Source organism: Bos taurus, chromosome 8 (genome assembly GCF_002263795.3).
Source record: "Bos taurus isolate L1 Dominette 01449 registration number 42190680 breed Hereford chromosome 8, ARS-UCD2.0, whole genome shotgun sequence".
In the NCBI taxonomy this organism is placed as follows: domain Eukaryota; kingdom Metazoa; phylum Chordata; class Mammalia; order Artiodactyla; family Bovidae; genus Bos; species Bos taurus.
Window position 1 is genome coordinate 72545741 of NC_037335.1, and position 12772 is coordinate 72558512.

General features: G+C 40.8%; 1 protein-coding gene across 4 annotated transcripts in view; it reads left to right on the forward strand.

The window, feature by feature from the left end:
- The window catches only part of DOCK5 (dedicator of cytokinesis 5), a 280649-nt gene that overhangs the window by 102153 nt on the left and 165724 nt on the right, over nt 1-12772 (forward strand). For 3 of the 4 annotated variants that reach the window (XM_005210292.5, XM_010808067.4, XM_059889493.1), the window contains exons 3-4: nt 5772-5812; nt 12693-12748. In XM_005210292.5, coding sequence (XP_005210349.1) covers nt 5772-5812; nt 12693-12748 — 97 coding nt within the window. Of the gene's footprint in view, nt 1-5771; nt 5813-12692; nt 12749-12772 lie in introns of those variants that run through there. The other variant, XM_059889492.1, reaches the window with a different exon arrangement.

The following is a 12772-nucleotide window of genomic DNA, read 5'->3' on the forward strand; positions in this document are numbered from 1 at the left end:
GAACTCTCTTCCTTTTTCAATGATCCAACGGATGTTGGTAATTTGATCTCTGGTTCCTCTGCCTTTTCTAAATCCAATTTGAACATCTGGAAGTTCACGGTTCACGTACTGTTGAAGCCTGGCTTGGAGAATTTTGAGCATTACTTTGCTAGTGTGTGAGATGAATGCAATTGTGCAGTAGTTTGGACATTCTTTGGCATTGCCTTTCTTTGGGATTGGAATGAAAACTGACCTTTTCCAGTCCTGTGGCCACTGCTGAGTTTTCCAAATTTGCTGGCATGTTGAGTGCAGCACTTTGACAGCATCATCTTTCAGGATTTGAAATAGCTCAACTGGAATTCTTCACCTCCACTAGCTTTGTTCGTAGCTTTTTGTTCCTTTGATAAGTTTACATTTTTTAATGTTTTTTAGAAATTGCAGTGAAATGTATATACAGTGAAATACACTCATCTTAGGTACAATGCAAGGAATTTAAACAAATTGAGTGCACAACATGTGCCTAATGCTCCAGTCAAGATACAGAGCCCTCCCTGTGCTCCAGAAAGTTCCGTCACCTTCCTCTGTGCAATTCCCACTTTCAAAAAAAAAACCAAAACTCTGCTAATTTAGGTCACCATGGACTGATTAGTCTTTCTGCCCTTCAGCTTTATGTAAATGGAACTATGCATATCTGTTTCATTTAGTTTCTTTCATTCTGCATAATGCTTTTTAGGTTCACCCATGATGTTGTGTATAGCTGTAGTTCATTTTGTTTTATCATGTCCCATGTTGCTAATTATTTTCTGCCATGTGCTCTCCTTGAGTGCTTTTACCCAGCTCTGTCATCCTCTGAGATCATCATATATATCATATTTTATATTAGAGTGTAATCTTTGTAATAACTCTTGTTCTCCACTCCACCATGGTATCTAAACTAGTGCTTAATAAATATTTATTGAATGGTTGTATGTAGAGTGGGTGAAGAGCTGAGTAAGGGACATGTCCTGTGGGAGCCAGAAAGTGGGCAGTGGCCAGAGATGCATTTGGACAGGTGAGGCAAAATGGAGCAGGTGATGATGGAATCTTGGCTGATGGAAATTATCTGAGAAACCAGCTTAAGTAAGTGACTTTGACAATGGAATTAGGGACTCTCTGATATTTGTAAATTGGAGGGGACAGTTTTATTCTGGATTGGGTCAGCCCCAGGAAAATAGAAATGACTCTTTTCCCAAACAGATCAACCTTTTGCATAGAATCACTTTTTTTTTTTGGCCACACTGTAGCTTGTAGGATCTTAGTTCCCCGATCAGGGATTGAACCCAGGCCTCTTCACTGAAAGCGTGGAGTCCTAACCACTGTACTGCCAAGGAAGTCCCTGCATAGAATCACTTTTGAAGTTCCCCATGGTTGCCAGAAGCTTACTTTTTGAGATTGTCATTTCACCTAATCCTCTGGACTTACCATCTCTCCACCATTCCCTTCATTTTTTAATTTAAGACAGCAACTGAGATTCCAGTGGGTTCACACGACTCATTGATTATGGCTCTTGTTGATAACACTTTCAATAGGCCAGTAGCATACTGTATTTAGCTGTAATTATCTTGCTTTAGGTGTTGGCATTAATTGGAAATTCATGTTCTTGCTTGTGTCACCACTGTGGTTTGTGACGTGCAAATGAGCAAATGTACTCTTGGACTATTACCATATCTCTTGGATTTATAAGCAGCCGAATTTATAAAATCCTCAGCATATATGATGAAAACTCCAGAAACAGTGTTCTGCCAGTACCCAACGCCATGGAATGTGAGCGTTCACTTTGTAGAATTCAGCATGGTGAACTTGAGCCTTTAGAGGGAGTTGTACACATACCACAGTTGTAGAGAAGACTTTGTTGGTGTTGTTAAGTCACTAAGTTGTATCCGACTCTTTGCGATTGCATGGACTATAGCCTGCCAGGCTCTTCTGTCCCTGGGATTTTTCAGGCAAGAATACTAGAGTAGGTTGCCATTTCCTAGAGAAGACTTAGGTTTAAAAGAACAAAAAAAAGTTTTCAAAAATGACAGGCTTCAGAAGCATAATTCTACGATGGATAGCTGTACAAAAACACTGTTTACAAAAGTTTTGGTAAGTTCCCCTCCGAAAGTGAACCCAGTCTGTGGTAAAACATCTTGGGTTTATAGGACATAAAGAGATGAAAACTGCTTGGAAGAGACTCAAGTCTTGTTTCCATGTCTTGGCTATTGTAAGTATAGTCAATATCCTATAATAAACTATAATGGAAAGGAACACACATCAGATCAGATCAGATCAATCGCTCAGTCATGTCCGACTCTTTGCGACCCCATGAACTGCAGCACGCCAGGCCTCCCTGTCCATCACCAACTCCCGGAGTTCACTCAGACTCATGTCTATAGACTTGGTGATGCCATCCAGCCATCTCATCCTCTCTCGTCCCCTTCTCCTCTTGCCCCCAATCCCTCCCAGCATCAGAGTCTTTTCCAATGAGTCAACTCTTCACATGAGGTGGCCAAAGTACTGGAGTTTCAGCTTTAGCATCATTCCTTCCAAAGAAATCCCAGGGCTGATCTCCTTCAGAATGAACTGGTTGGATCTCCTTGCAGTCCAAGGGACTCTCAAGAGTCTTCTCCAACACCACAGTTCAAAAGCATCAATTCTTCGGTGCTTAGCCTTCTTCACAGTCCAACTCTCACATCCATACATGACCACAGGAAAAACCATAGCCTTGACTAGACGAACCTTTGTTGGCAAAGTAATGTCTCTGCTTTTGAATATGCTATCTAGGTTGGTCATAACTCTCCTTCCAAGGAGTAAGCGTCTTTTAATTTCATGGCTGCAGTCACCATCTGCAGTGATTTTGGAGCCCAGAAAAATAAAGTCTGACACTGTTTCCCCATCTATTTCCCATGAAGTGATGGGGCCAGATGCCATGATCTTCCTTTTCTGAATGTTGAGCTTTAAGCCAACTTTTTCACTCTCCACTTTGACTTCCATCAAGAGGCTTTTGAGTTCCTCTTCACTTTCTGCCATAAGGGTGGTGTCATCTGCATATCTGAGGTTATTGATATTTCTCCCGGCAATCTTGATTCCAGCTTGTGTTTCTTCCAGTCAGCGTTTCTCATGATGTACTCTGCATATAAGTTAAATAAACAGGGTGACAATATACAGCCTTGACGAACTCCTTTTTCTATTTGGAACCAGTCTGTTGTTCCATGTCCAGTTCTAACTGTTGCTTCCTGACCTGCATACAGATTTCTCAAGAGGCAGATCAGGTGGTCTGGTATTCCCATCTCTTTCAGCATTTTCCACAGTTTATTGTGATCCACACAGTCAAAGGCTTTGGCATAGTCAATAAAGCAGAAATAGATGCTTTTCTGGAACTCTCTTGCTTTTTCCATGATCCAATGGATGTTGGCAATTTGATCTCTGGTTCCTCTGCCTTTTCTAAAACCAGCTTGAACATCAGGAAGTTCACGGTTCACATATTGCTGAAGCCTGGCTTGGAGAATTTTGAGCATTACTTTACTAGCGTGTGAGATGAGTGCAATTGTGCGGTAGTTTGAGCATTCTTTGGCATTGCCTTTCTTTGGGATTGGAATGATAACTGACCTTTTCCTGTCCTGTGGCCACTGCTGAGTTTTCCAAATTTGCTGGCATATTGAGTGCAGCACTTTCACAGCATCATCTTTCAGGATTTGGAATAGCTCAACTGGCATTCCATCACTTCCACTAGCTATGTTCGTGGTGATGCTTTCTAAGGCCCACTGGACTTCACATTCCAGGATGTCTGGCTCTAGGTCAGTGATCACCCCATCGTGATTATCTGGGTCGTGAAGATCTTTTTTGTACAGTTCTTCTGTGTATTCTTGCCATCTCTTCTTAATATCATCTGCTTCTGTTAGGTCCATACCATTTCTGTCCTTTATCAAGCCCATCTTTGCATGAAATGTTCCCTTGGTATCTCTAATTTTCTTGAAGAGATCTCTAGTCTTTCCCATTCTGTTGTTTTCCTCTATTTCTTTGCATTGATTGCTGAAGAAGGCTTTCTTATCTCTTCTTACTATTCTTTGGAACTCTGCATTCATGGAAAGAAACACACATATACATATATAAATGTATACATAACTACATCACTTTATTGTACACCAGAAGTTAACACATTATAAACCAACTACACTTAAAAAAATTTTTTTTTAAATTTCATGCATCTGCTAATAGAACTCTTCTATAATTTGTTCTATATAAAATCATCCAACACTGGACACAGACTATTTTGGATATATTAGGGAGCTGAATTTACCTTCTTGAAGCGTAGAGTTATTAATTTTTTCTCAAATTTTAAACTGTCAGCATTCAAAAGTGTTAAGGATTTTCCTATTTTTAACTGGTTAGAATAGGGTATTATGCTGTGGACTGGTTATAGATTTGCATCAAAGCCCATGATTGACAAAAAAATATCTGAACAGGGAGCACCACTCCTAATTAAAGATAGCAGTCCATGGCATAATATCCTATGCTGTTTCTGACTTCACATAGTTTGATAATCTCTAGGTCCATCCATTGCTGCTTTATGGCTGAGTAGTATTCTGTTCTGTGTATGAACCACATTTTCCTCATCCATTCATTTGTCAATGGAGATTTAGGTTGTTTCTGTGTCTTGGCTATTGTGAGTAGTGCTGCTGTGAACATTGGAGTGCATGTGTGTTTTCCAATTATAATTTTGTCCAGAAACAGTATGCTTGAAGTTTCCATTATAGCTTGCATGTGCTCACTGTGTGTTTATGGCTCCTTTATGCATCTGGCCTGCTGACAAGGTTTACTTAGGATAACCACCCTGATGCCTCATGGTTATAGGGAATGAGCAAAATTATTTCAGTGAATTACCTGTATTAGGTATTCAGTAAATATTCATTATCCAGTATCTATTTATGGATAGATTAAATTATATACTCCCTTTATAAGATAGAGGGTGGGAAAACATCCATAGGAATATGTGTACTGATTGGAATTTTTAAAAGAAAGTTAAAGACTTTACTTAAAGCCTTGTTAAGCAAACATATAAAATCTTTTTATGTAGAGGAGTATTGCAGCATTGCCAAGAATTGTTTAAAATGTTGTTTTATTTGTTTCAGTTTGTTTTTAGGTATAAATATATATAAGGTTTGATATATATATATACACATATATATACACATAAGGTTTGCTACTCTGATTTAAAATTGTTCCAGAATATTGGTTCTTATCCTGGGAGAGAGGGGCGTGGGAGTGGGAGAGAAAGCAAGAAGGAGAGAATATATATAAATTACTTTAAAATATCTATTTTAGTAGTGTAAGGTAGCTCACAGAATGTATATAAACGGATGAAAGTTCATGTTCATTCATGCAAAAGCATTTTTTGAATGACTGGAAGGGATTAAGGTGTTAAGAGACTGAGCTGTCTTCCATCTTGTTATTTATTTATTTGGTCTTTTCTCCAAAGGAGAAGTGATGAAGCGTGGTTCTAAGTGAATTTTAAATCCTTTAATTATCAAGACAGTGCAGCTCTGAAATAAATCTAGATTTTTACTGTATAATAAATGAAAACGTTCATGTTGTCTGCTAGAGGTCTCCTGGATTCCATCTCCACATCCAAACCATGGGCTTTGCTGGTGGCTCAGATGGTAAAGAATCTGCCTGCAATGCAGGATACCCAGGTTATGAGGATGTATGTTGCTAATGTCTGTGTGTTGTCCCAGGTAACGTACTCAATTCTGTCTTCTCTTCTACCCTGACAGGTTGGTACAGAGGATACACCCTCCAAAATAAATCCAAAAAGGTATGGCTTATGGTTCAGTGTTCTCCGTGGAAATCTACTGTTTGCCAGTCTTGTGTTGTCTTATCTGATCCCATTATCTGCTGTCTGTGGGCCCAGTTTGCTTTCTCTTTGATGGCTGTTCTGTAGATTCAAAAGCAAAGTGTCTGACCTCACTGTTCAGGTAAAAGAGTCCAAGTCCCATGGCTGTATTTCCCACCAGCCAACTCAAGGATAAAAGCTGGAGATGAATTTGACACCCCAGGTAGGGCCTCTGCAGGCTTTCTGATTGCTTGACCTGAGCGATGTGGTCATCTACGGATGTTGCTCTGTATCAGAGGAGGGGGGACGTCTCTGTTTATCCTTTAGTTCCAGTGCTGATATCCCAGAAGCACAGGGTCTCCCCATTTCCATGTGACTCTTTCCTTTTTTATAAAATGGAAAATCAGAGTAGTAAGTTTTTATTAGCGGGGGCCACACCATTGGCATGTGGGATCTTAGTTCCCTGACCAGGGGTCGACTCTGTGCCTCTTGCATTGGGAGTGCAGAGTCTTAACCACTGGACCACCAGAAAAGTCCTCAGAGTCCTAGTTTTCCAACTGTGAAACTCACACGAAATCAACAGAGTGGGTTAGAACCTACATCTTTTTACAACTCAAACTGAAAAATAGAAAATGGAATGCCATGGTAAGTGATGTTTCAGGAAACTTTTGTGTTAGGTGTATATTTTACAGTATTTTGTGTATTTTTAATTATGTTTTATGATAGTCATGCTGGGTTGCTGTCCCATCATGGGCAAAGAATTTGAAAAACACTGACGCTCATGGGTTCCTTTCCCCAGTGCCAAAGCTGCTAATAGTCAAGCTAAAGAAAACCTGTGAGTTAGGTTAATACCCTCTCGGTTTATTTCAGGTCAGGTCAGCACTTTTTCTGTGACACTGCAGACTGGCACTGCATAGCCTGTCAGCACTTTCTTTTGAAAAGAACAGTGTTGATGGGGCCGTGCTATTTCACAGTTAGTTCCCATCCAAAAGGGTGAATGAGGAGGGGCGAGAGGAACATTTCAGAACTGATCAAGAACTCAGTAGAAAGAGAAAACACAAACCCACAGGTTTTACTTGCCAAATACAGCACAAGACAAAAAAGAAGCTAGCACAGAAGTCTCAGAAAGGCTGTGGGTGGGGAGATTGGGACTGGCATACACACACTGCTACATGTAAAATAGATAACGAATGAGAACCTACTGGAGAGCACAGGGAACTCTACTCAGTGCTCTGTAGTAGCCAGAACGGTAAGGAAATCCATAAAAGAGGGGATATGTGTAAACATATCGCTGGTTCACTCTGCTGTACATCAGAAACTAACACACCATTGTAAAGCAATGAAGCTCCAATAAAAATTAATTAAAAAAAGGTGTGGGCCCAGAAAAACACCTTTCTAGAAGGTATAGGCTGTTTAAAACCATGACGGTCCTAGTTAAGCTTTCTACATTGTTGATGCTCAAACAGCAGTCAGTATTCGCACATGTGTATGTACGCACACACAGTTTATTAACTCTGACAATTTAATAATCTACCAAAATAAAGGAATGTTTGCTTTTAATGTGGTTATCCACTCCCATGGTTTTAGTCCTTTTATCCCTCCCTAAAATCCTGATGCTGAGTTTTTATACCCACAGTTAGATGCTTGTGCCTCTGACTCTTCATTTTCTACTTAAATGTAGTGAAAATAATGATAAATTATTTGATTAAAGGAGTAAACTCTTGCTGACTTTAGTTTCCCTGGGCCTTCATATAAGAACCCAGGACAGCAGATGTTCTGGTGTGAATGAGAGCATGTTAGGACTAGAGCAAAAGCCTTTCCTCTAGTACGCTTGTTAACAAGGGAACCTAGTTTACAGCCACTTCTGCTTCTTGGTTTTGGTTGAACCCTATCCATGTTTATTTTACTTACAGTTATGGAAGTGGTAGTTATTTTTCAGGCTTCCCTGTGGCTCAGTGATAAAGAATCAACCTGCCAATGCAGGAGGTGCAGGAGACTCGGGTTCAATCCCTGGGTCAGGAAGATCCCCTGGAGGAGGGTCTGGCAACCCACTCCAGTATTCTTGCCTGGAGAATCTCATGAACAGTGGAGCCTGGTGGGTTACAGTCCGTGGGGTCACAAAAAGTTGGACATGACTGAGCATTAACATGAGTTATTTTTCAAAGCAGGATTAAAGTGAATAATTTTGAAGTTCTAAATTTCAAGAGCAGCAATACTTAAGTCACTTAATCACCAATCCTTTTTTTTTAAGTAATTTTAAAACATAAAAAGCCACTCTCGGATAAGATCATATGAACTTTTAAGACCAAACAGAATTTTATATTTTTAACTGATGCAGGTGAATTCTGTTGAAACAAGGTCCCAGACCACAGTTTTCCCTTTCTTTGTCTGCAGTCTGTAAGACTCTTTGGAGCATCTCTGAGGCATCTTATGATGTCCTAATACACCAGAATCCATCTGTTGTCTGCTTTGGAAAGTTGGAGTGCTTCACTAGGATCTAAATGACAAAGTCTCGTGTTTTTAAATTTTTTGTATTCATATTCTTAAAACCCGTTTAAGCTTCCAGTCTCACTCTTGAGAAGAATTATTTCAGTAAGAGCTTTTCTCAGTTCTCGATAATTAAACTTTGTACTTCAGCGAAATAATAAGACAAAGGCCATGCATTTACTTGTTGACTTATAAGTTGAAATATCTTTCTGGTAGATCTAAGCAAAACAGAGAATTCAGTCAGCTGTTATGAATTATGCTCAACTTTGACACCCCTTCATGAAGCAATCAGCCTAGTTGAAATGCTGTCCTAATGCTGCCTCCTTGTTTGTCAGTCTTTAGGGGAAGAGCTATTTGAAAAGCCTATTGTTTCAGTGGAAATTTCTGGTGTTATTTACAAGCAGACTTAATCGGTTAGAATGGTGATAAAACAAGCTAGTGGTTTTGCAAATGGAAGAAGCCAAGAGATTTGCAGAAACTGGTTATTGATCCTGGCAGGATTGGGGAAGTAAGGATAAGGGTAATATCTACAAAATCATTAGTTGTTCTTCTTCTTTTTTTTTTTTTTTAAACTCGAGTGGATAGGTTGCCCTGAGAAAGCAAAAACAAAATGGAGAGAGGCTGGAAATCAGAAACATATTACCTAGGTTTATTCTGGCTTTTTGTGTGTCAGAATGGCATAGGAAAATGCCTACAGGGACTTCCCTGGTGGTCGAGTGGTTAAGACTTCTCCTCCCAATGCAGGGGACACAGGTTCCATCCCTGGTCAGGAAACTAAGGTCCCACATGCCGTGGGGCTTCTAAACCCCTGTGCTGCAACAAAAGATCCTGAGTGCTGCAACCCAGACCAAATGCAGCTAAAATAAATCACTAAACAAATTTAAAAAAAAGTAAGCCTATAGTCTCAGATTTACAAGACCAATTAAATGGCTGCAAGTGGACAAATGCTACCATGGAACGACGATGCCTACAAGTAACAGTGGAAATGCAACAAAATAGATAACTCTTAATATGAAAATCATCATGTCTGCATGCACAGTACAAATTACCTGCTATGATTGCTGCCTGCGTTAGTGTTAGTCGCTCAGTCATATCTGACTCTTTGCGACCCCATGGACTGTAGCCCGCCAGGCTCCTCTGTCCATGGGATTCTCCAGGCAAGAATATTGGAGTGGGGTGCCATTCCTTTCCCCAGGGGATCTTCCCAACCCAGGGATCCAACCCAGGGCTCCATTACAAAATAAGCCACTTACGTTACAAATGTTTCTGTTTTGGATTTCTCCCTGTTATTCAGAGAGCAGTCATCAGGTTTTAGGTGTATGCAAGTTAATCAGTCCTTTATCTTCTTGATTTGAAAAATCTTCTGCAAGAATACTCCTTGGGACCAACAGTTTCACATCTCCTTTAAACCTGCAAATATGGCTCCTGATTAACTGCTACTTTGAATGGTTCATTGTTATTCAGTGCACCACCTTTTTATGAGTTCTGGACAGCTTTATTGTTAAACAGTATACTTGACAGAAAATTAGTATTTTAATTCTTTTATTTATTTATTTTAATGTAGACCATTCTTAAAGTCTTTATTGAATTTGTTACAATATTGCTTCTGTTTTATGTTTCAATTTTTTGGCCACAAGGCATGTGGCATCTTAGCTCCCTGACCAGGGATTGAACTCACACCCCCGCCTTGAAAGGTGAAGTCTTAACAGCTGACCTCCAGGGAAGTCCCTTAACTCTTTTAAAATGTACAGTTGAGGGGTATTAAGTATAGTTATATTGTTGTGAAACCATCATAACCATCTCTAGAACTTTTTCATTATCCCAAACTGAAACTCTATAAGCATTTAATATAAGCTCCCCCTTCTTCCCTCCTCCCAGTCCTTGTAACCCCAGTTCTCTTCTGTCTCTATGAATCTGACTACTCTAGGACCTTCATACAAGTGAGGTCAGGCAGTATTTGTCCTTTTGTGTCTGGCTTATTTCACTCAGCATCCTGTCCTCAAGGTGAGCACTGGGCAGGCAGTCTGGTTCTCCACAAATATAGGGATCAACAAAACATTTACATCAGTTCTTGCCTGGAGAATCCCAGGGACGGGGGAGCCTGGTGGGCTGCTGTCTATGGGGTCACACAGAGTTGGACACGACTGAAGTGACTTAGCAGCAGCAGCAGCAGAAGGAAGACACACCCAAAGTTCCTTCGGCATCCTAAAGACTGACCTGGAGCTTCAGAAACCCATTAATCAAACCCCAAAGAAATTACACACACAGTGCATTTTTGTTAGTGTTTAACTCTGTGATCAGTTTTCCAAAATCAGTCTGAATCCTGTCCTTGTCATGAGAGAGATCGGTGTTACCTTGTCTCTGTGTGTGTTCTGGGTCTTTATCAGTAACAAGATTGGGATTATGCTTTCTCACTCATGTACCCTATGCCTGCTCCTTTCTCACAGTGAGGAGGGGCAGGTATCTTTATATGTTTTTTTGGTTCTTCCTGCCTGGAGAGAAAGGATGGCCATTCTGCTTCTGACTCAGGCAGTGGCAGGATCTACCTTGTCATCACCAATGCTGGGAGCAGCATAGTCTCAAATTTTCATGCTGTTTTCCTGTTTTATTGGCAGAGGATTAAAAGGGAGAAAGGAGAGAATTGCTCAGATAAACGTAGCACACGAAACTAGATGCACAACCAACCCTGGTGGAAATGCACTCGTTTTTCTGGCTCTGAACGAATAAGGATCACTGAGTATACGGGCATCTCTGACCTGGGTCCCCAGGGCGTGGCCTGCCCCTCTCCCACCTTTGTGGTTAGCTACCCCTGACATGCCATGTCCACATGGCTGCAGTTTTAACAGGCTCAGGGCTACAAGCAAGTTGAGCCAATGGTGCTTGTTAAACAGCTTCTTCTATTAGGTTGGCCAAAAAGTTCACTTAGGTTTTTCCGTAAGATGGCATAAAAACCCAAATGAACTTTCTGGTTAGTCCAGTACCTCTCCTTGTCTGGCCTGAAAAGTACGTAAAGTAGGGACCAGCGGTGCCTTTCTGAATGCCAGTGTTTCTGCTTATTGATGAGCACGTCATACAGTTGAACAGCAGGAACTTTTGGTTTTAAGAAAACTCACATCCGTGGCTTGCTTCCTGTGGGTGAGATCCAGTCTACGGTTTTGCAGATTGCTCCTGACCAGTTTCCAGGGTTTCTTTTAGGTCTTTTTAGGCATAGTTTTCCCACAGGCAGTGTCTTAATACCGACATCAAATTGCTTCTTAGGGATTTAGAATGGAGAGCAGTTTGAGGCTGGAAAAGGCTAAAAATAACCAAGCCTAATTGATTCCATGCATTTTGTTTAAGTAAAGTGCTGAGAGGAATGGGCCTAGAAAATCAGCATAATTTTCTGGACCACTAAGTACATAGCCCTCCATCTACTAATTACTTGAAACCCTTTAAGAGAAGCACCTCCTGTTGTGTAGAATCTGGAGGCATTTTAGGATCTATAAATGCTCTGAGCTGACTCTGGGCATGTTTGCCTGTTCATTTACAAGGTGTTTATCTTAAGCTCTCTGAACCCCAGGATTCAGTTATATGTTTTCAGTGTTTCAGCCCTGCTTTCATTCAGGTGGCCAGCCTATGTAATTGACAGCCTACGACCTTGACTGCAAACTGTAGGTGTTGCCCTGGTGCCCTTGCCCCTCCCCTCCTTGACTTGCCATTGTTTGTGCTCTTTATTGTGAGCTGAGGGGTTTTTGATATTTTTCTTAATTGGAGGATAATTGTTTTACAATGTTGTATTATTTTCTGCTGTATAACAAGAGTCAGCTATATGTGTGCGTATATCCCTTCCCTCTTGAACTTCCCTCCCACCCTGCTCCCCATCCTACCCTTCTAGGCCCTCACAGAGAACCAAGCTGAGTTCCCTGTGCTTTACAGTAGTTCCCACTAGATATCACATGAGAGTGTATGTGTCTGAACGCTCCTCTGCCAGTCCACCCCCCACCATGTTGCTCCATCTGCGTCTCTATTCCTGCCCCACAAATAGGTTCATCTGTACCATTTTCCTAGATTCCACGTATATGCATTAATATGTGTGCTTGTTTTTCTGACTAACTTCACTCTGTTTGACAGACACTAGGTCCACCCACATCACTGCAAATGACCCAAACTTTTCCTTTTTATGGCTAAGTAATATTCCACTGTACATGGTATACCACATCTTCTTTATCCATTCATCTGTTGATGGACATCTAGGTTGCTTCCATGTCCTGGCTATATTGTAAATAGTGCTTCTGTGAACATTGGAGTATGTGTGTCTCTTTGAAGTATGTTTTCCTCAAAGTAATATTGGACTGGGATTTTTATGGCCGCATAACCCAAGTTCTTCTCTCCACAGGGTATTTTCCCTGAAACGTACATCCATTTGAAAGAGGCCACTGTGGAAGACCGCGGGTAAGTTCTAACATAGGAAAATGC